The sequence below is a fragment of the Megascapheus bottae genome, chromosome 1 (assembly GCF_031878675.1).
Source record: "Megascapheus bottae isolate mThoBot1 chromosome 1, mThoBot2.hap1, whole genome shotgun sequence".
In the NCBI taxonomy this organism is placed as follows: Eukaryota; Metazoa; Chordata; class Mammalia; order Rodentia; family Geomyidae; genus Megascapheus; species Megascapheus bottae.
Window position 1 is genome coordinate 31,631,168 of NC_143509.1, and position 24,493 is coordinate 31,655,660.

The window sequence follows — 24,493 nt, forward strand, 5'->3', positions numbered from 1 at the left end:
ACAATACAATTCATAGGCCAGTAGATGCCTCAGTTGGGAAAGATCTGGTTTTTGAATAACATCTCTCTGGCACTGTTAGAGGTCAGGATTGTTAGAAAAGAATTTCCATTAATTCACCTGGTCACTGAGGATTTATCACCATTTGTATTCATGTACACACACACACACACACACACACACACACACACACACACACACACATATATATATGGATGATGAAAGAGCCTTATGATGTGTATAACATGCTATGTTAATTTTTGCCCTTTCATTCCTATTTCCTCCTTATCTTCACCCTTCTTAGGAGATTTTTTCTCCAGTAGTCCAAAGTCTATTTTCATAAATGTGTCCAACAGCCATATATCTACTTCATACCCATTTCTCCTTCCTCATTCACAACATCCTGTTACTTCTTGGTACGTGATGGATTCTGATTTTCATTCCTTCCAGTCTCTGAGTATTCATATTGCAACCCTACCAACTAGTGCCCTGCAAAAACTCAACAAAAGTTGAAGTGAGTTCGGAATACATGACAACATTCATGACACATTTATGAACTTGCAGTCTTGGGGCAGCCATACAAACTGGGGTGCAGTTACACAAACCACACAGGCATGGTGCTGAAGATGCATCCACAAACATGCAGTCACAGGACACATACAGGAACACGGAATATGAGCACATATGCAAATAAACACAACAGTATTGGGGCCCACACACAGTGTGGGGTACACATACTGGAATCACATGTCAAGTGGACAGGAGAGACATGAGGGAGAGGTTTCTCATCATGATCCTCTCAAAGTCACAGGGAATCCCACTGATAATTGGGGTGACAGCCTCAGTCAGCCATTGTGGCTGTAACATTAAGGAGATTAGTGGATGTGTGCTGGTGGCTCATGTCTGTAATCTTAGTCATTCAGGAGCCTGAGATCTGAGGATTGTAGTTCAAAACTAGCCTTGGCAGGAAAATGTGAGACTCTTACCTCCAATTTGCCACCAGAAAATCAGCTGTATCTGGAAGTAGTAGAGCAGTAGCCTGGAGCACAAAAGCTCAGGAACAATACCCAGATCCTGAGTTCAAGGCCCTCAGCCAGTTAACAATGTTGGTTATTTGGCAGGCAGAATCCAATGTCTCACCTTGATAATGAAGTCGGGTGATGTACCTTTGAGCAACAGAGACTGACGCCCTGACTCAAAATACAATTAGCCAAGAAGGACCGTTTTCTGGGGAGCTCATGTGTGTCTGTGTGATGGGCGGCAGTACTAGTGAGTGGAAGTGGCCCAGCCTGAACCTCCTGGCTCATGTATTCTGGTGTGCCGTGTCACACCAGGGGTACAAGCCTCAGGGGAGCAGCTGTTTTAGCAGCATTCTCATCCCAGAGGTAAAGATAGGGCTGATGTACTGAGCCCTGAGGTCCTGTGCTTGCATCATTCAGTTCTCTCCTATTGTGTGAATTTAAGTCATGTGCCTTGCATTTCCAAACACAAAGCAATGCCCTAATGAGTTTGAATATTAATATGGAAAGCCAAGAAATCTTCTGATGTCATTATCCATACGAAGTTGTTGGAGTCCTGTTTTCGGTGTGGAAATAGGACTTATATATGGTGGCTCAAAGAACTCAATTACAAGAACTAAGATACCAAACTACAAAAATTGAAGTGTGTATTTATAGCTCATGAACAGAAAAGCCATCATCCCCTTCATACCCCCCCATATCAGATGATTCTGATTCACTTGATTAAAACTGTGAAAAGTAAGGTTGCGGAGCCAGGAGTTTGGCCTAGTGGTAGACTGTTTGCCAAGCCTACATGAAGTCCTGGGTTCAATTCCTCGATACCACATACACAGAAAAAGCCAGAAGGGGTGCTATGGCTCAAGTGGTGGAGTGATAGCCTCCAGCCAAAGTCAAGAACAGTGCCCAGGCCCTGAGTTCAAACCCCAGGAATGGCAAAATAAAAGTAAGGATACATAGATGGGTCCAGTGGCTCATTCCTTTAATTGCATCTACTCAAGAGGTTGACATTTGAAGCCAACCTGGGCAGGAAAGTACACGACACTCTTTTCTCTAATTACCAGCAAAAAGCCAGATGATAGTGATCACATAATAGAGTGGATGAATGCTGTTATTGCCACAAAACATATATTCTGCCATGATTTTTTCTCAGTGATTGCTTATATTCATAACTTTATGAATGTGAGCATAACTGAAATGCATTAAGGGTTGGTTTCTATGTGAAGCAAAGAAAGAAAATTTTGTAGCAAACAAAAAACAATGGATGTCAGAATATATGCTAAAATCAGTAAAGAACCAATTTCCCAAATGATAGCTACTGAACTAAAAACGATATACATCAGTGAAAATGGAATTCTCTTGGTAGAGAAGTGCTGTGGATTTGGGAGAGATGGGGGGGAATGATGGAAGGGATGACACGGATCATAATGCATGACTACCCGTCATGTTGAATTGAAAGCTCTTTGCCCAGCTACTAAAAATTAATTTCAAAAAGCAAATTAACAGCGAAAAGTGGTGGCGGAGGGCGCTGAGCCAGGCAGCCCTGACTGCTGCAGGAACGAGCATAGGACCGGGCCAGCAAGCCGTAGAAGCAGCGGAACCCAGATGTGGAACCAGAACAGCAAGCAGTGGAACCCAGACGTGGAACACAGGCAGCGGCGGAGATCCGAGGGGAGTGAATGACTCCCCAACACCGTAGAGCACCCACAGCCAAACACAGAGGAGTGAGTAGCGCAGCGGGTAGCCTAGTGGGTAGTTCAGTGGGTCCCCAAACCCATCAGGAAAGCAGAGTTTGTGCCAAGCAATAGAGCTTAACTCAGACCCCTCCACCCCGCCTGAGAAAGACTGGCAGGAGCAGGGGGGCAAGGAATTTTAGAATCCTGTCCATTACCTCAACAGCCCCCTCCCCCAGGCCATTGACTGGAGACTGACAGGCGGGCGGACACTAAGACACAGCACCCCACCAAGGGAGGCAGAGGTGTCCCAGCTCCAACCCGCCCAACAGGTTCCTCTCCCAGGCCACTGGGTCTGGAGAGTGGGGGCGCTGAGACCCTGCCTTACAACAGCAGGTGGGGTTTGCGGGAAAATAGGAGCCAGCATCTGTCCCCCTCAAATCTTGAGCCGGGCATCCTCCAGCTGGGAATCCTGAACAAGACAGCACCAAGGGGCCCCCCACAGTCACAGACTCTCTGACAAAGCGGTGGAAACACAGCAGGGAACTGAAGGGCAGACCAGTAGCCAAGCTCACCTTCTGAGAATGAGAAAGGTGAGGCTCTGCATTTGGAGCCCACGTCCTTGGCTGGGCCCTGCCCCTGGGAACAGAGCAGACATCTGCTGGTACTGCTGAGAGCCCCTGGAAACTCCCAAACCCCAGACCCTAGGCCGGGGGCTTGCCCCTAGAAGCAGCACAGGAAAACCAACCGTCTACCCACTGTGAGGTCACTGGTTGGGCTGAGAGTTAGTCGTGCAGCAGTACACAGCCTCTGGGAATAGGCCAGAACACCTGCAAAAACAGCAAACTCTGACCTAGTCAGCAGAGGAATCAATTTGGCCGAGATCCACAGGTATTCACATATACCCAGAACCACTGGTCCCAATCCAAGTAAAGACTGCTACCTACCGACCACAGAGCGAACTACAACAACAGTTCTCGATGCCTAGGAGAGCGCAAAGAAGAATTACAACATACATAAATAATCAAAGCACCATGCAAAGCCCAAAAGGCAACAAGAACGAAGGGACGAGAGAGATGTCACCATCCCAAGAAATGACACCTGAAGAGACATGAAACATGACCCTATTCAAGGAGATGCTTGTGGACATGACTAAAGAGTTTAAAATGGAATGCCAAAAACAATTCCAGGAACATAAGCAGGAAATCACCAAAGAGCTCCTCGAATTCAAAAGAGAAATGGAAGAAAAGATTAATACCCTCACAGCAGACATGATCAGCTCAGTGTCCACACTTCAAGCAAAAATGGAGGCATTAAGCAGCAGATTGACAGAGATGGAGAATAGAACATCAGGAATGGAAGATAAAACACAGGAGCTGGAACAGAGAATAGCCACCTTGGAAAAATCAGTCAGAATCCACCAGAGAGAGCTCCAGGAACTGGGAGATGCCACAAAGAAGTCTAATCTTCGTATAATAGGGATTGAGGAGGGCACAGAATTTCAGGACAAAGGAATGCAGCCTGTATTCACCAAAATCATAGCAGAGAACTTCCCCAACTTCAAAATGGAAAATATTCACATTACTGAAGGTTTTAGGAGTCTAAACAGGCAAGATCCTAGAAGGAACTCATCTAGACATATCATAGTAAAGACACTAGACCCGAATACGAAGGAATTGATCTTAAATGCTACAAAAACAAAGAAGGAGCTATACTACAATGGGCAGAAAATTTGAATTACAGTAGATCTCTCCATGCAAACCCTAAATGCAAGAAAAGCTTGGAAAAACATCATTGATGCCCCGAAGACCAACAACTGCCAACCCAGACTGATATATCCAGCAAAACTAGCATTTACATTTGAGAGAGAAACAAGAATATTTCACTCCAAAGAGAAGCTTTATGAATACGTGCACACTAAACCAGGATTACAAAAAATACTAATTAATAGAGAACAAATTGTAGAACATCAAGAACCCCCATCAAAAAGCGAATATCTATAATTCACTAAACACAAAAGGCAAAAAAAGAGAGGCAAAGAAACTTAGAAGTTAAAATAAATAATGACAATGGACGCTGACCATAAACTCTCTAAATGTGAACGGGCTGAACAATCCAATCAAAAGACACAGAGCAGCACACTGGATTAAGAAACACCACCCATCAATATGTTGCCTCCAAGAGACCCACCTCACTGCCAAAGACAGAAACAAATTCCAAGTGAAAGGATGGAAACGAATTTTCCACACCGTACACCAGGCAAAAAAGCAGGAGTAGCAATCTTAATCTCTGACAAAATTAACTTCTCAGTAAAATCAGTACATAAAGATAGAGATGGCCATTATATATTACTAAAGGGTACAATCCATGCCCATAATATTACAGTTATAAACATTTACTCCCCCAACACGGGAGCACCCAAATTCATCAAACAAATCCTTTTAGAATTACAGAACAAGATAGACTCAAACACAATCATAGGGGGAGACCTCAATACATCACTCTCAACAAATGACAGATCAATGCAACAAAAATTAAGCAAAGACACCATCGACTTAAACGACACCATAGCCCAGTTGGGCTTAACAGATATACATAGAGTCTTCCACTCAAAGGCGAAACTTTTTACGTTTTTCTCAGCAGCACATGGAACACACTCCAAAATAGATCATATAATAGTTCATACAGAAAACTTAAGCAAATACAAGAAATCTGATATAATCCCATGCATTCTATCAGACCACAGTGGAGTCAGACTAATTCTGAACAATGCAGTCAAAGTCAAAAAACATTCAATCACATGAAAACTGAACAACACACTTCTGAATAACCCCTGGGTAACAGATCAGATCAGAAATGAAATTAAAAACTTCCTTGAATGTAATGACAATCAAGAAACATCACAAAGGAACTTATGGGACACAGCAAAGGCAGTTGTAAGAGGCAAATTTATCACACTAGGAGCACATATTAAAAAGACAGAAGAAGAGCACGTAAATAACCTTAAAAAAAACCCTGAAACACCTAGAGGAGCAAGAAAAAATTAATTCTAAAACAACTAGAAGGACAGAAATAACAAAAATAAAATCAGAACTATCAGAGATTGAAATAAGATCTAGTATACACAAAATTAATAAATCAAAAAGTTGGTTCTTTGAAAGAGTCAACAAAATAGACAGACCTTTGGCAAGATTAATCAAAAAAAGGAAAGGGGAGACTCAAATAAACAAGAATAGAGACCCCACGGGGTCCCATAATGGATAGGTGCTACCAGGGCCTATATTCAAAGAAACAAGAAAATCTAGTAGAAATGGATGATTTCTTGAATAAATATAGGCTACCCACACTGAACAACGATGAGGTAAACTAACTGAACAAACCAATTTCTTATAACGAAATTGTGGAAGCAATCAGGGAAATGCCAACCAAAAAGAGCCCAGGTCCAGATGGATTCACTGCGGAATTCTACAAGACATTTAAAGATGAAATAACACCTATACTCTTAAAACTCTTCCGAGAAATAGAAACAGAAGGAGCAATACCAAACTCACTTAATGAAGCTAATATTACTCTCATTCCCAAACCAGGGAAAGACCCAACAAAAAAAGAAAACTATCTCTCTAATGAACACGGATCTAAAACTCCTCAATAAAATATTAGCCAACAGAATCCAGAAACAATTTAAAAAAATCATACACTATGATCAATTGGGCTTCATCCCACAGAGGCAAGTCTGGTTTAACATTCGCAAAGCAATCAATGTAATACATCATATCAATAGAGTTAAAGATTAGAATCATATGATAATTTCTCTGGACCCGGAGAAGGCTTTTGACAAGATACAACATCCATTCATGTTGAAAGCACTAGAAAAAATAGGAATAAGAGGTACATTCCTCAAAATAGTGAAAGCCATATATGAAAAACCTACAGCAAGTATTATACTAAATGGTGAAAGACTGGAACCATTCACCTTAAAATCAGGAACTAGACAGGAATGCCACTCTCTCCACTTCTCTTCAATATGGTGCTGGAACCCTTAGCCAGAGCAATAAGGCAAGAAAAGGACATCAAAGGGATCCAATTAGGGAAAGAAGAAATTAAACTATCCCTATTCGAAGATGACATGATCCTCTACTTGAGTGACCCAACAAACTCCACTCCAAAACTTCTAGGATTAATAAACCACTTTAGCAAAATGGCGGATACAAAATCAACCTTCAGAAATCAGTAGCCTTCTTGTACACCAACAATACACAAACAGAAGGCAAAATCAAGAAAATGATCCCATGAATTCATCCATCTTTCTTTGAAAAACTTTTATTATGGGCTCCTTTATGGCTTGTTATTTTTCACTTATCACCTTGTTTATGGTTTCGTCTTGTTCAGCTATGGCTTCCTCCCTTATCTCTTTCTTTAATGCAGTGGGACTGCATTAAACTGCGGAGCTTTTCTATGGCAAACGACATAGCTAGTAAATTAAATAGGAAGCCTACAGAGTGGGAGAAGATCTTCACCAACCAAACAACGGACAAAGGCCTCATATCTAAAATATATCAACAACTCAAAAAATTCAATCACTCCAAAACTAAAAGTAACAACCATCCCATTAAAAAATGGGCCAAAGACTTAAAGAGAGTCTTCTCTGAAGAAGAAACAAAAATGGCCTATAGACACATGAAGAAATGCTCAACATCTCTGGTCATAAAAGAAATGCAAGTCAAAACAACTCTAAGATTCCACCTCACTCCAGTTAGAATGGCCAGGATCAGGAAAACGAATAATAACAGATGCTGGAGGGGATGTGGCCAGGAGGGATCACTACTACACTGTTGGAGGGAGTGCAAACTCATTCAACCACTATGGAAAGCAGTGTGGCAGTGCCTTAAAAGGCTAAACATACAACTCCCCTATGACCCAGCAATTCCACTACTTGGCATTTACCCAATCATCCAGAAACAAGGGCATACTAAATCCACTAGCACAACAATGTTCATTGCAGCACTATTCACCATAGCACTGGAACTCATAGGCACAGGCAACAGATTCCTGAACAGAATCCCAGGGTCACAACAGATTGGAGAGAGACTCAATAAATGGGACTACCTAAAAATAAAAAGTTTCTGTACAGATCAAAACATAGTTGCAAAAGTAGAGAGACAGCCAGCCAACTGGGAAAAGATATTTACCAACAATACATCTGACAAATGCTTAATATCCAGTATCTACAGGGAACTCAAGAAACTAATCCACCGAAAATGCAATAAACCATTCACTAAGTGGGCAAGGGAACTAAAGAGAGACTTATCAGAAGAAGAGATTAAAATGGCAGAAAAGCATATGAGAAAAAGTCCATCATCTATGGTCATAAAGGGAATGCAAATAAAAACAACCCTAAGATACCACCTTACCCCAACAAGAATGGCCAAGATTTTGAACTCGACAATGATGGCTGCGGGCAGGATTGTATAGAGAAAGGAACCCTACTATACTGCTGGTGGGAATGTAGACTAGTTCAGCCACTCTGGAAAGCAGTGTGGAGGTTTCTTAAAGAACTGAAAATAGACCTTCCCTATAATCCCGCCATACCACTCTGGGCATCTATCCTGAACATCATGACCCAGGATATTATAAGGACACCTGCTCAGCTATGCTCATCTCTGCACTATTCACAATACCCAGGTGATGGAAACAATCCAGATGCCCTACTGCAGATGAATGGATACAGAAAATGTGGCATATATACACAGTGGAATTCTACATAGCCAACAGACAAGATAAAATAATGGCATTAGCAGGGAAGTGGATGAATCTAGAGCGAATCATGTTGACTTAAACAAGTCAAGACCTAAGGAACAAAAGGCGCATGGTACCCTTAATATGTGGCTATTAAATCCAAAGAGTACAAGAGCGAGGACTCAACTGCATACCCAAAGATATGGACATGGTAATGGAAATACAAACATAACTATATAGACAAAAAACCTATGACTCTATAGACATAATGTTTTATTTCATAAATTAATATGTTTCTATGACATACAAACCCTTAGCCTAATTTTAATTAAGTTCTAAATACTAAGTTCCAATGATTTAAATCGAGATTCCCTCCTTGAACACTTGTTTGTTAAACTTGTCATTTAAAGTATGATGTAAATATCAACGTTAATAAATTCTCTAATAAAAAAATAAAAAAAAGCAAATTAACAATACAAGGAGAGTTTGGAGGTATGGATCAGTTGGTAGAATCCTAACCTTAATCCTCAGATCTTACGCTTAGTAGCTACTGGCATGATCCACCGTGCCCAGAAAAATTACAATTCTTTCTTTCTTTCTTAAATCAGGCAACCAGAATAAGTGGGTGACTATACCTTTGTTAGAAGCCCTGTTTTTTTCTGTTTTTATTTCATATATTTTTATTGTAATTCATAGAAGGGTTACATTATTTTCACCAGATAGAAGGTGAATAACTTCACAAACATTGATACCCTTTCTCATGACATGGTTCCCATTTCCTCCCACCCTTCCCCCACCTTGATTAGCCCCTTCCCTATCCAATTTCAAGTAACCAATTAAGCACATATAAAATATATCAGATAACATAGTGAGATATTGTAACAATATAAGATAACCAAGGGAGAGCAAAAGAGATGAGAGATAACATAGTACATTAAAGAGAACAATAACTCATTATATGGCTTTTGTTTCTATATCCTAGAGGTCCTTTCATTTAGCGTCCTATTCTATGGCCTTATGTATCTAGGTTTTGCTCTATTGCAAATCTCTGCTAGGAGAGCCCAAGGTTTCTACTGATTATGACAAATGAGGGAAACCATTGACCCTATTTCCTTTGAGTCTGGCTTACTTCACTCAATGTGATTTTTTTCTAAGTCTTTCCATTTCCTAACAAATTGGGTGATATCATTCTTTCTGAGAGCAGCTAGAATTCCATTGTGTACAAATACCACATCTTGTTGATCCACTCATCAACTGAGGGACATCTGGGTTGGTTCCCTATCTTTGCTATGGTAAATAGTGTAGAAGCCCTGTTTTTGTGATTGTCTCAACCTCTATAATGTCCCAAATGTAGAGCTAACGTGTACCACTTTTACATTAATTTGGAATTTTACTCAATAGAATTGAGTAAAAAACCCAATGCTGCCATAATAAATATGTAATCGGTAGCACATGTATACAGTATGTTCATAAACATATATATATATATATATATATATATATATATATATATATATTGGCGGTCCTGGGCTTGAGCTCAGGTCCTGAGCCCTGTCCTTGGACTTTCTCAAGGCTAGAGCTCCACCAATTGAGCCTCAGCACTACTTCCGGTGACATTTACATATTTTATAATATGAATAAGTAATAAACAACGATATTTACCTATTTATAACCTTTATTGTTGAATATATTTTAATATGTATAAGACATTCAAATTATAACACTTATTACTTGTATTTTATCACTGTATTAAATATTATTTTACCCTTATATATACAGTCCCTATCCTATTTCAAATAAACAAATAAACAAATATACAATATATCAGATAACAAGGTAGAAGTATCTGCAATCTTTTTTTTTTTTTGTGGGTCATGGAGCTTGAACTCGGCCTGGGCACCGTCCCTGAGCTCTTCAGTTCAAGGTTACCGCCCCACCCCTGAGCCTGGGTATTCTCCCTGAGCTCTTCAGCCCAACCCTGAGCCAAGCTCCACTTCACATTTTCTAGAGATTATAGATAAGAATCTCTGTTTTTTGTGCATTTTTTTCTTTTTGGCCAGTCCTGGGCTTGATCTCAGGGCCTGACCACTGTCCTTGGGCTTTTCTCAAGGATAGAGCTCTACCCCTTGAGCCACAGCACCACTTCCGACTTTTTCTATGTATGTGGTACAGAGGAATTGAACCCAGGTTTTGGTGCATGCTAGGCAAGCACTCTACCACTAGGCCAAACTCCTGGCCCTTCTTTGTATATTTTTACAAGTCAACCTGATCCGCAAACTGTAGGTTGTTATCTCTCCCAGTAGAAAGATGAATAATTCCTTTAACATTCCTCCCAAATCTAATCTTCAGTGATTTAACTTGCCAATTACTCCATTGAGAGCACTTACTTCCAAGTACAATCATTTCGTTAGCTGAGGTCTCACTGGTACTATTACACAGTGCACATTAAAACATGAGAGAGCCTATGCTTTGACATCATTAGCAGTTTTCACAAATTCATTCTCTAAGGAAATTTGAGACAGGTCAAGCAGCATTTACAATTGTGGCTCCATCTCAAGAGTATGTAGTGTTATGCCTGCACTTTCAGGTTTTCAGTTGGGAAGTCATTGCTTCCTTATGGGAAGGATTCCAGCACAGAGAACCCAGTGGCTGGGTGGCATTGGGAGAACAGTTGGAGAGGGCGTCATAGTAAATTTGGCTCCAGCATACTTTGGACTAGGTGGAGACTTCAAAAGTAAGCGAGGACTTCTTAAGTCCGAGTTCCAACCTGGATTATTTGCAAAGTTTTTGGTCTTCTGCCCATGTTGCATGGCTTGCCGTGTAGCTGCTGGCGATTTATAACCATGTCCTCTTCCTTTTCTCCTAGGAACACTCTTCAACTGGGAATTCTGATCCCTGGTCTTCTGTCTGTGGAGCTGTGGCTGGTTCTCCCTGACATTTCCAACTGGAGGGTCTGAAGGTTAGATCTCTTTCCACCACCCATGTTCAACTTCAGGGTCACCTTTCAGTGCGCTGTTCAGATTGCTGGGTTTCCACCTGGACTCTTCTTTGCTGCCAATCCCAGAATAACAGGTGTTGCTTGTCTTTGTCTCCACAGAGAAGTTTTCACTGATAAGCCTGCCGCGTTCAGCCTAAGAAGTGAAGGCCAACCTCTGAGTCTCCTCAGCACACAAGCTGGCGAGGAGTCCTGGCAGCTTGAAACTCCCTGGATGGCAGTGGCTGTCTTCTGATGTGGAGGCGTCCTCCTGTCCAGGGGAAGACCAAGGCTCCAATGGAGCGTGGCCTGGAAGATCTATGGAGCTGGCTGTGGATGGCCTGAGCCTCAGACCCAACTCCTTCCTATAAAATGGAGAGGGTAGCTGGCTACAGATCTCTCCAGCTAATCAAGGAGCCGCTCTATGCCCTGTGGGTGTGGCCAGTGGGAAAAGAAGTTGTTTTCATTTGCATTATCAGAGATGTCAAGCATTTCTTCATGTGTCTATAGGCCACTCTTATTTCCTCTTCAGAGAAGTCTCTCTTTAAATTGTTCTTTTTTTCCAGTCCTGGGTACTGACTGCTGTCCTTGGGGAGTGACATTCATTTTTTATAACTAAGGCAATCCACATGTATAATTATAGCCACAGGTGCCTGAAAATGGGCTATCATAGCCTATGCTTGAAAAGAAAATGAAGAGAGGTACCAGGATGAAGACCTTGGCTCTTTGAGCACATTTGACCATCTTCAGTCCCACAAGTCAAGAAATACCTTCCTTCCTCAAGCATACCTGCAGTTGTTGCTCTGTAGATCGTTTACTTTGTAATGTTTACAAGACAGTAGACTAAGTCTTGAATATGACAGACTTCAGGAAACATTCAAGATCCAAACTATAGGTGTTCTCAAATAAAGCAATGTGCACAGGTGCAATATCACTATCACAACCACCACCACCACCACCACCACCACCACCACCATCATCATCATCACTGAAACCACCAAAATTCATAAGTATGCTTACAATTCTAATTTCTTGGGTTTTACAGATTTCCCTGATCTACATACCAAAATGAGATGAATATATATTCATATATATATATATCTATATTATTCTCAGCAGGCTCTGAAGGGCTCTCTTGATGTCTTTGTTCCTCAAACTGTAGACGAAGGGGTTCAGCATGGGGGTGACCACTGTGTATATCACTGAGGCCACTGTTACCTTCCCAGGGACGTGTGAAACAACTGAACTACAGTAGGCTCCCACACCTGTCCCATAAAACAAGCACACGACAGATAGGTGAGAGCCACAGGTGGAGAAGGCTTTGTGTTTCCCACGGGCTGATGGGACTTGGAGGACAGAAGAAACAATACGAGCGTAAGAGTACAGGATGCCTGAGACAGGGAGCCCACCAAATACTGCAGCAATAAGAAAGATGAATATGTCTGCAGTGGATGTGTAATCACAGGCCAGCTTCAGGAGCTGAGGAGGGTCACAGAAGAAATTGGGAATTTCTGCATCTGTACAGAAGGTAAATTGGGACACCACCAAACAATGGGCCAGGGAGTCCAAGAGACTGATGGACAATGACAGAAGGAACAAAAAGGCACAGAGGTGGGGATTCATAATGATGGGGTAGTGGAGAGGGTGACAGATGGCCACCAAGCGGTCAAAGGCCATCATCGTCAGGAGTAGACTGTCCAAGCAAGCAAACACAGCCAAAAAGGCCACTTGGGTCAGGCAGCCAGCGTAGCTGATGGAATTGCTGTGAGTTTGCAGGTTCGCCAGCATCTTGGGGACAGTGGTAGAGGTGAATCCAATGCCAGCCAAGGAGAGGTTGCTGAAGAAGAAGTACATGGGGGTGTGGAGGTGGGGGTCAGAGGTGACGGCCAGGATGATGAGCAGATTTCTGAGCACGGTGATTAGGTAGATGGATAGGAAGAGCACAAAGAGGATGGGTTGCCGGTCTGGATCCTCTGAGAAGAGGAGGGAAAATTCTGGGATCCTAGTTAAGTTCTCTGAATCCATGTTCCTAGGACACCTTTTGAAGAAAGGATAGATTATTGGAATAAAGAAAGTAGTATACATGCAACCAGGTAATGGTCTGCAAAACTTTCTTCAGTGGATCCTACATAATTCATCATATCCCCATGTGTGTGTGTCTCTATGTGTATGTATATATGTGTGTGTGTGTATATATATATATATATATAATTATATGCATACATAGAGAGTTTACTTGTTGATTTGTAGGCACATACAGGTATATGCATATGATCATATAAAATAATATTTTATGAAATGAACTCCCAGAAAAGGAAATGAGATAATTGTTAAATATATTTTATTGTAATTAATAGAAGGGTTACATTATATTCACCAGATAGAAGGTGCATTGCCTCACAAACATTGACACCCTTTCTCATGATTTTGTCCTCATTTCCCTCTCCCCCACCCCTCCCCTCATCTTGTTTTCCCCCTTCCCTATTCCATTTCAAATAAACAAATAAGCATATATACAATATATCAGATAACAAGGAAAGATACTGTAACAATATGAGATAACCAAGGACAACAAAAGAGATGAGAAATAACATAGTACATTAAGAACAACAGTCACACATTATATGGGTCTTATTTCCATATCCCTGAGGTCCTTTCATTTACCCTCATCCTATATGGCCTTATGTATCTAAGTTTTGCCCTATTGGAAGTCTTTGCTAGGACAGCCCAAGGTTTCTACTAATTATGACAAATGAGGGAAACCATTGAACCTATGTTCCTTTCAGTGTGGCTTACTTCACTTACTAGGATTTTTTTCTAAGTCATCCCAGGAAATGAGATAATTTTTAATTGCCATTGTTGTTTTCTTTTCCTTGTTTTTGAGGGGGGGAAGGGCTCAGATACAGTGTCAGGAGAACAAGCACCAATTCTGCCACACAACAAAGATTTGGGACAAAAGGTTTATTGATGCTGACATCTACCTGCCCTGTCTTGGCCCAATCTGGGCCAAGATTAGAACATCTGGGAATAAAAGGCCAATCTCTGGCACAAGGGATTTCCAATAACCACAGGGTAGGTAATTGATACAATCTGCAGAAAAAAACCCCCAAAGATTCAGAAAGAAATACTTGAGAGAAAACACTATTTAAACAACAGGAGGAAATTTCAGAATCCAAGCAAGCCCCTGGTATCCACCTTTCAGAGAAGAAAGCATGAGACATTTCTTTATTTGCCAGTCCTGGGGTTTAAACTCAAGGACTGGGCACTGGTCCCTGAGCTTTTATTGTTCAAGGCTGGCATTCTACCATTGAGCCACAGTTGCACTTCTGGTCTTTTGGTGGTTAAATAGAGAAAAGTTTCTAAGATTCTCATAGACTTTGCTATCTGGGCTGACTTTAAACCATGATTCTGATGTCTCAGCCTCCTGAGTAGCTAGGATTAAAGGGGTAAGCCACCAGTGCCCCATTCTCGCGTGACTCCTTTTGTAGCAGACCCTCACAAGAACAGTCCTGAGAAAACAGACTGTCAGACTATCTGATGACACCTCAGAACAGTTCTGAAAAGAACCTGTCACTTGAGACACTTTTATCTATGCGTATCTCCCCCCACCCCGACCCTGATTATCCTATAAAAACTTAGGCAAATATACATACCAGGAAGATGGCAGGAAATTGGCTAAAATGTGTACCCTTGTCCTGCTCTACCATTTAATAAAATCTATTTCTGACAGTCAAAAGCAATTTAAAAAATTGAAATAGCTGAAGGAAAGAATCAAAACACAACAGAAACAATAGCAATAAAATAATAAAAATTAAGCTCTTAATAATGAAATGTCTAAAATAACATTCCCCAATTCTCTGAATCGGTCACCAGGTTTAGTCACATAGAGTGTCATGATTTTTTTCCGTTGGGTCTCAGTGCATTTGAAAGGAGTAGAGAGAATTGAGATGACAACGTGAAGAACTTGTCCAGGGACCCACCGGTGACACAGGTCACAGAAGCATTCAGCATTGAAATCTGGGCCTCTGAGGTCCAACACTAAACTCCAGAAGTGTGAATCAGGGGCCAGGATGTTGGCTTAGTGGTGGAGTGCTCTTCTAGCATGCACAAAGCCTCAGGTTCAACTCCTCGGTACCACATATGTACAAAAAACCAGAAGTGGTGCTGTGGTTCAAGTGGTAGAGCTCGAGCCTTGAGAAAGCCCAAGGACAGTGCTCAGGCCCTGAATTCAAGCCCCACGACTGGTGAAAAAATGTGAAAGCAGAAAACTAGAGTTTGTTCTCAACTTTCCTAAGGTATATTATATAGAGAGTTACATGTATGCATTTCCATAATGATTTTCTGTTGTCCATGAAGAGTAACACAGCACAGAGATCCCTCAGAGATGGGCCCAGGAATGATATCATGGGTGAGGATGGCTGGGAACAGCAGAGACAAAACCTTGGAGCAATAGGGAAGAAACACAGAGTCTCTGAACCATTTCTGTGGCTCCCCCAGTAATAGCAGCCCTGGTTCATGGAATTGTTACAGCCCAGACACCCACACATCTCCCTGGTGGTACAGAAAACACCCAGAGGAAACACACAGACATCACCATTGCCCATGGCAACAGGAACACAAATATCATAGTGAGTTAGTAGAAAAGAGACAGGCTCTGTGGGAGGGGCCATGGGGTCTTGTTATCTAGATTCAAACCTGACTGCATCTACTGAATAGGAGAACAATGATAAACATTACCAGAAGAATTCAATTTCAGCTGGCTGCCATTGGCTCATGCATGTGATCCTAGCTACTATGGAGCATGATCTGAGGATGGTGGTTCAAAGCCAGCCTAGACAGGAAAGTCCTCTGTGCTTTTAGACCTGGAAATGGGGCTGTGGCTCAAGTGGTAGAGTGCCAGCCTTCAGAGAAATAGCTCAGCGATGAAGGAAGGGTGACAATGTGACAAAAGAAATGTACTCTTTTCTTAACTCATGCAACTGTAACCCCTCTGTACATAACCTTTATACTAACCATACAAAATATACTTAAAAGGCTGAGGGATGGCGTCCAGGGCTTGAATTTGAACACTAGGACACTTTTTCTTACACACACACACACACACACACACACACACACACACAACCCTCCTATCATAAGTGTGTGGATATCTTTATCATAGAACATGTAGTGACACAGATTTTTTTTTCACTTGCCTACACCATGAAAAAGCTATCTGAGAGTCATGAATGTGGAAGGCCCAGGATACATAAGATTTATTACATCATGGTGAAGATCATCAACACTATCATGATGATTTTAGAGGTGGGGATATGATAATGCTCCTTCATCCTCTCTGGGTGGAGAGTCTGATTAATTGGAACAAGTATGGGAGGCAAACAGAGCAGTCATTGGAGACCTCTCTTCCCTACTGTAAGTCAGAATATAAGTAGCCTAGCTCTGTGAGATAAACTCTGCCTCCTGGTAATCGTCCTGTCCAGTGACCCCAGCTGGGCTCTCAGCATGGTGACCAAGCCAGGTCACTGCCGTCCCTTCTCTAGCCAGTTGTCCAGTAGCACTTACAGGGCTGCACTGCGTCTTTGCTGAGAGGAGACCACAGGACTCTTGTCATTTTTTCTTGGTGTGAGATGCCTGCCTCCGTGCTCCGGGCTGGCAGGAAGTCAGGACCACACAGAAGTCCTCTGGTTCTGCTGGTGAGCCTGGCAGAAGGACACACTGCCACACACACCGTGGGTCTCCAAGGAGCCAGTTGTAGGGTGGGGATGCAGAATGCGTTCTTATACCAGCTGACCTGGAAGCTCAGTGCTCAGAGCTCCTCATTAGTGGAGTTGGTCCAGGGATCCTCATTGTTGAGGACTCACTAATCCCCATGGAGAAGGGAAGGGAGAAAGTTAATTGCTAAGAAGATTCTGGCCTTCTTTACCTCACATGGAAGCCAAATGATCCCCTTCTGATGTCTAAGTAGCAGGGCTTTTATGAAATTGAGACCCTAATTTTTTTTGTGTTCTAGTGCTTAAGCTCAGGGCCTGTGTGCTGCCCCTGAGCTTTTGTGCTCAAGAAGTGAGCTCTAGGGCTGGGAGTTTGGCCTAGTGGTTAAAGTGCTTGCCTAGCATGCATGAAGACCCGGGTTCGATTCCTCGGTACCACATACATAGAAAAAAGTCGGAAGTGGTGCTGAGGCTCAAGTGGTAGAGCTCTAGCCTTGAGAAAGTCCAAGGACAGTGCTCAGGCCCTGAGCTCAAGGCCAGGATTGGCAAAAAAAAAAAAAGAAGTGAGCTCTACCATTCCTGTCATAGCTCCAGTTTCAGTTTGTGGTGATCAGTTGTAGATCAGGCTTTCGGAGACTTTCCTGCCATCCTCAGATCTCAGCCTCCTGAATAATAGGGCTGCAGATGTGAGTCTCAGTCACCAAGCACACAGTTTTTTCAATGGAAGTGGGATTTCTTTGAAAGAAAAAACAACCTTTCTTCCTATCTTTATTATCATTCAATAGATCCAGAAAATGGTTTCAACTTAACATGACAAGTATGAAGATAATAAATCTTTTTTTTTCCAATCCTGATGCATAGCTACTCAAGGTCCTCTTCCATCCTGTGGGCTTTCTTTTCATCTTGTTAGCTATATCTTTTGCCATGCAGAAGCTTTTCAGTTTGATGCAATTCCATTTATCTAGTTTCTCATTGATTTCTTGTAATTCTGACTCTTAGGAAATTTTGACGTGGGCCCTGGAGTCCTAGTGTCTTCCAAACCCCTCCTGGTAAGATTCCATGATATTTGGCCTTATTGAACTCTCTGATCCATTTAGACGTGATTCTGGATATGTTATAGATAGGGTCAGGAGCATAAAAATTGGAGTGACAAAAGGGGAGATATGGTTCAAAAAGTATTGTGTCCATTGCTCATTTCTTGATTCATAAAATGATATGTCCTTGTTTATGAACTCTGAATTTTTTTAAAAAGTGATTGGTTCTGGTGAAGTATGATATATAAGGGTCTAGCTTCAGTTTACTACACATGTATAACTTATTATGCGAGCACCATTTGTTGAAGAGGTTGTCTTTCCTCCATCATTTGATTTTGGTTCCCTTATCAAATATTCGGTGAGTATTGGTTTGTGGATCAATTTCTGGGTCTTCTATTGTATTCTGTTGAGTCTCAAGCCTATTCTTGAGCCAGCACTAAGGTGTTTTTTTTTTATTATTACTACTGTGGTGTTGTTGAAATAAGCAAGGGAAGGGGGGAAAACAAGATGATTGGGAGGGGGTGGGAGAGGGAAACGGGAACAAAACCATGAGAAGGGATATCAATGTGTGAGAAGAAATGCACCTCTGTCTTGTGAATGTAACTGTAACCCTTTTATACATTAGTTCAACAATAAAATAATATTGGTATTGATAGGATTTTCCTCATTTGTTGTAAGTAAAATGTGCCTATAAATCTGCAAGTCAACACAAATGGATGGTAAAAGCCAAACAAATACACTTGGACATGATAAATTCTACAGGACTCTAAACATTCACTCAGTGAGACCAAGGAGATGTCCTTAGGAGAGGACCAGAAATACTAGAAAGCAATGTGAATATGACCATATCAAATGGTGTGTATTGAAATGAGCTCCAAGAAATGGAAACAAGAGGTGTTTGTTAATTTGCTTTCTTCCCCTCCTTGGTTGCTGTTTTTGATTTCTGCACCTTTTGTCTTGTATGTAAGTTCCTGTGTTCTGGGGAGGTCAGGGAAGAAATGGTGGGACAGGATTGAAGAAATACAGCAGTGATACTCACTGCACACTGTTGGAAGTGAACCTACAATTGGTGACAGAGTGTGTAGGGAGGGAAAATCTGGGAGAAAACAAGGGAAGATGTGACAATTTTCAAAGTGAAATTTACTAATTCCCTGACTCATGTAAAATGTAACCCTCAATACATCACCTTACAAGAACCATTATTTTCAAAACAGAAGTGATGTTTTAGAAAACCAACATTCTGTCTGGATAGAAGAGATATCCTAGAAATAAGCCAATACAAGTATAGTTTTGTATTTCCTTGCAAGAGAATGGAAACCTATGTTGTAGAGAAGACCGGCCCTTAACTCATGGGCAAAACCAGAGAAGTAGGACATTAAAAGCAGATTCTTGTATATCACCATAAACAAAACAAATCCAAATAATTAAAAAAAACCTTGATTCTACGTCTGAAACTATAGAAGGGCTAGAAGAAATCAAAACATTTGAAAGTATCAACACAGGTATAATTAATTCCTGAACCAAAAAGCAAGGGTGTCCAGAGAATAATGGCAAGAATTGACAAATGACATAATATTGACTTAAAATATTGTTTTCAAAAAGTAAAAGTTAAACCAAAACAGTTTAGAAAAACAGTAAAAATAGTCAGACATAATCTTTGCCTGAAACTCCTCTAACCAATCTTTAACTGAAATATTGAAAAACAGAGCAAATTTGCCTAGTGAATACATAGGTAAAAAGACACTTGTTAAATGAATATGTGTACAGGTCCAATAAAATACATACAGAAAGATAAAGACAAAGAAGTTCAACATCTCTGTGTGAATTAATCACCGAGACTATAAATGGAAGCCAATTAGTTCTTTAGCGTTACAGTAGCATATATGTGTCTATTGTCGGCATGCATCATGCTGCACCTTTGAGTAAACAGAATGCCTTGACTTTGTTACCTTTCCGTAGATAATTATGCCATTTTTCTAGGAGTTTACTATCAAGTTATTACCTTCAGCATAAAGAGTGGGCACTCCATTTGCTACACGCACTGTTTATGAATGTGTGTGCTATTCCTGGGGCTTGAACTCAGGGTGCTGGGAGCTGTCCTTAAAGTATTTTGCTCCATGCTGGCACTCCATCGTTTGAGTCACAGCTACATTTCCAATGTTTGGTGATTTATTGGAGAGGAGAGTTCACAGACTGTACTGTCTGGGCTGACTTCCAATGGTGATTCTCAATTCTCAGCCTTCTGAGTAGCTAGAATTACTGCTGTGAGCCACTGGGACCCAGTTGCTAACTGCACTTCTGATGTAGAATATTCTCAAGATAGCATGAGTTCTCCAGGACAGAATTTGAATGTTAAGTTAAGCTTGTGAATCTCAAAGATGTTTTCCAATGCAGACAGGTGGTTGTCATGTTTCTTTGATCCCACAGATCAAAATGGAAAACCTTAATGTGGACAGTGGGCTGCTTTGTAGACCAGGAACCAAAGCGCTCTCTTGATGTCCTTGTTCCTCAAACTGTAGACAAAGGGGTTCAGCATGGGGGTGACCATGGTGTATCCCACAGAGGCCACCATCATCTTCCTGGGGGCATCTGAAACAACTGAACTGCAGTAGGCTCCCAGGCCTGTCCCATAAAACAAGCACACGACAGACAGGTGAGAGCCACAGGTGGAGAAGGCTTTGTATTTCCCCCTGGCTGATGGGACTCTAAGAACAGTAGAAACAATTTGGATGTAAGAATACAGGATCCCTGAGGCTGGAATCCCCCCAAAGAATGCACCAATCAGATAGATGAAGAGGTTTTTGGTGGAAGTATAATCACAGGCAAGCTTCAGGAGTTGAGAAGGGTCACAGAAGTAAGTGGGAATTTCTATACCTGTACAGAAATTAAGTCTTGACACCATTAAGCAATGTAATAGGGAATCCAGAAAACTGAGGAATAATGACAGCAGGACCAAGAAGCCACAGAGGCGGGCGTTCATAATGATGGAGTAGTGGAGAGGGTGACAGATGGCCACTAAGCGGTCATAGGCCATCACAGCCAGAAGCACACTGTCCATACAACCACAAAAGATAAAGAAAGCCACCTGAGTTAGGCAGCCAGCATAGCTGATGGATTTGTTGTGAGTCTGCAGGTTCAACAGCATCTTGGGAACCACGGCAGAGGTGAAACCAAGGTCAGCCATGGAGAGGATGGAGAGGAAGAAGTACATGGGGGTGTGGAGGTGGGGGTCAGTGGTGACAGCCAGAATGATGAGCAGATTTCCGAGCATGGTGATCAAGTACATGGACAGGAAGAGCCCTACTAGAATAGACCGGAGTTCTGGGTCATCAGAGAGTCCTAGGAGTTGAAACTGTGCTAGTCCTGTGTAGTTTTGTGGTTCCATGAAGCTTGCACTCCTTATGAAAAATATACAATTATTGGAATAAATAAATGTAAAGGCAATCAACAATATGCCTATATTGTAAGATTTGTCAGCTCAGAATCCACTATTTGTATTTGATTTTTGCAATGAGTTGGATAATATGGAATTGTGCCCTCAAAAGCCCACATGATGTAAGCAACATTTTGGAAGGGGAATATGTATCCTTTGAGCAATGGGATCCAGTGCTCCTGTATCACACCTAGGGTTTGATTTATTCCTTAACCATGAAAAGAAGATGTAAACCAGAAAGGAAAAGAAAGGAGAGACAGACATAGTGATGGAGAGAAGTGTGATGAAGAAAAAAGGAAAAAAGTGAGGGAGAAAGAAAGGAAGGAAGAAATGAAAAAGGAAGGATAAAACAAAAGAGAGGGAGGGAAAGATAGAAAGGGATAAAAGGGAAGGAAGGAAGAGGCAGAAACAAGGAAGGAACAGAAAGAGGGAGGGAAGGAAGAATAGAGGGAGGAAGGGAAGGAAGGAAGGAAGGAAGGAAGGAAGGAAGGAAGGAAGGAAGGAAGGAAAATTAAGAAAACAGGGAGAGGATAGGTGAAGAGAGGAGAAAGTATAATTTTAAGATAGCCACCAAGGGGTAGTGGGCTATCTGGGACAATGGCAGATTGTGTGAACATCCAGAAACAACAATCTCTCTGTGGCCATAATTGGTGGAGCTGTCACAGAATACAGCTTGACTCCTGCAGGTAAACCTGCCATCTCCACTTTGACTGCAAATAATAACTGCTCTGAGTGTTGGGCAGAGACTAGAGGGGAAACAGAAGGGGGCCGGGATGGATGAATGAAACATGATCAGTGTTTCTGTTTTGCCTGCATTTCCACTCCCTCCTGGGCTTCACTACTGTTGTTCAGTTCAGACCCTGAAGTTCCTGGTGCGTGATGTGGCTAAAGACAGAACCTGCAGAAATTAGCTATAAGTGAGCAAATTACCTCATGCCACGCATAAGTGGTCTACAGAAAATCTCCATGGAACTGCTTATCCTGTAAATGTAGCATGGATAGTTCCTTTTTTAAAAAAATAATACAGTCAGTCATTAGCTACCTGAATAATCAATAATATTCAACTACATAACGATTGTGTGTGTGTGTGTGTGTGTGTGTGTGTGTGTGTGTGAATCCAATGTATAGTCTACAAAATGAAGAAGAATGAAGGAAGGGTTGGGTGTGTAGGATAACTAACAGGAACCAGAGATATGAGGATCATTTCTCAAAGCCATCCTGGACAAGAAAGTCCATGAGATTGTCATCTCCAATTAACTGCAGGATGCCAGAAATGGAGATGTGACTGAAATGATAGAATACCAGACTAGAGCCAAATAGCTCAGGGATACAGCCCTGGCCCTGAGTTCAAGCCCCAGTACTGGTAATAAAATATTGATAATGATCATGATAATAATGATGCTGACCTCTTTTCTTACAATGAGACATGGAGATAATAGGTGGTTTATATTTTACTTTTTTTCTTGTGGAGAGAAGGAACTGTGGTAAGGCAAGTATAGAGAAACAAGTGCCACACAAAAACATCTCAAGTTCACAGGCTGGGATATGGAAGCCCTGGGAAAATATTCTTTATTTCTCCCATGATTAATGTCAGATTGTCTGTCTGTCTGTCTATCAATCTATCTATCTATCTATCTATCTTCTATCTATCTAGTATTTACTATATATCTTCAGCTAGATATAGATAGATATTGATAGATGCAAATGTAGATGTATAGAACATCCCTGGGTGAACTCAGGGCCTGAATGCTGACCCACAGCTTAAAAAATCATTATTATAAAGTTGATGAAAAGAGGGGTTTCAATTACTTAAGTCACGTAGAGTACATTTCTTTTTGGACCCTATCACCCGGTCTACCTCTCTTCCACATTTTCTGTCCCTGAACTTTGTTCTTCAAGGCTAGCACTCTACCACTAGAGCCACAGCTCCAATTCTGATCACCTCCAACATTTTCTGCAAACAGGACATAAGAGACACCTGCTCTGATGAAAAAGTGCTCTCATAACCTAGGCAGGACAAAAACAAAGGACCTGAGAGTCTCACCCCTTCACCATAAGTGAGAACATAAACTTCATAGACCTCCAACCTGAAGCCCTTACGTACCTTCTGCCTTCCTGTCTGGCTGCTCCCACCAGGCTTTGGCTCAGGAAATGAAAGCGTGGTTGGGCCAGTCTTTCCCAAGTCCCACATGCCCCATAGCACTTACTTGTTGCACTAGATCTTTGCTGTGATACAACCAGAGAGCATTTATTTTCTGCCCCTACACCTTGCTTAGTCTGAGCTACTCCAAGCTCGCTGCTTGGGGCTGGCAGAAAGATGTGACAATACAGGTAGGTGTCTCCTTGTACAGGTGAAGAACCAAGCAGGCAGACAGTGTGATAGAAATGCATGAGGCTAGGAGGAGACAATTGGAGGACAAGAAGGCAGAAGGGATTATTTATAATCAACTGACCTCAGAGTTCAACACACCATGCTGATCATTAGTCAAGTTGTTGCTCATACACTAATCTCTAAGGACTCGCTCCTCTCCATGGAGACATAGAAATGTTAACTGTGCAAAGGAGGAAACATGCAATATGTACTTAGGCCTTCTTAGTGAATGATAATCCTCAATATCCACTGTTGGGAGAAGTTCAAGAGTCAAACCCAGAGTTATGGGGTTACAGATCCTCTCCCACAGTTGGAATATCATGAATTAATTCACGGCATTGATTCCATAGAAAAGTAATAAGTCAAAAAGTTGCAGAATTGACCAGGTGATAATGTATGTGCTAAGAACTTGAGTGAGGACAGCTTATAAATGTTCAGAAAAAAACACCTCTGTAGTTGCTAGGGCGTAGGCTTCCTTATTGGTGCATTCTCCTTTCTATGCCATGACTGCTCTAGAATCTTCAGTATCTGATTATGAAAAGAGCAGAATG

At 41.7% G+C, this 24,493-nt stretch overlaps 2 protein-coding genes and 1 pseudogene across 2 annotated transcripts; all 3 read right to left on the minus strand.

Moving 5' to 3' along the window:
• Positions 1-11,005: 11,005 nt before the first annotated feature.
• Positions 11,006-11,405, minus strand: LOC150068873 (proline-rich nuclear receptor coactivator 2-like; annotated as a pseudogene).
• Positions 11,406-12,497: 1,092 nt separating this feature from the next.
• On the minus strand, positions 12,498-13,454 carry LOC150068874 (olfactory receptor 7E24-like). The gene has a single exon (XM_090329403.1). It carries the CDS (start codon positions 13,419-13,421, stop codon positions 12,498-12,500), a length of 924 nt encoding a protein of 307 aa, XP_090185529.1. The 5' UTR covers positions 13,422-13,454.
• Positions 13,455-20,581: 7,127 nt separating this feature from the next.
• Positions 20,582-21,523, minus strand: LOC150068875 (olfactory receptor 7E24-like). Its single transcript, XM_090329412.1, has one exon. It carries the CDS (start codon positions 21,521-21,523, stop codon positions 20,582-20,584), a length of 942 nt encoding a protein of 313 aa, XP_090185538.1.
• Between the last annotated feature and the right edge of the window lie 2,970 nt (positions 21,524-24,493).

Coding starts and splice junctions, on each gene's coding strand:
- LOC150068875 (XM_090329412.1), bottom strand. CDS start 21,523: ATGGAACCACAAAACTACACAGGACTAGCACAGTTTCAACTCCTAGGA.
- LOC150068874 (XM_090329403.1), bottom strand. CDS start 13,421: ATGGATTCAGAGAACTTAACTAGGATCCCAGAATTTTCCCTCCTCTTC.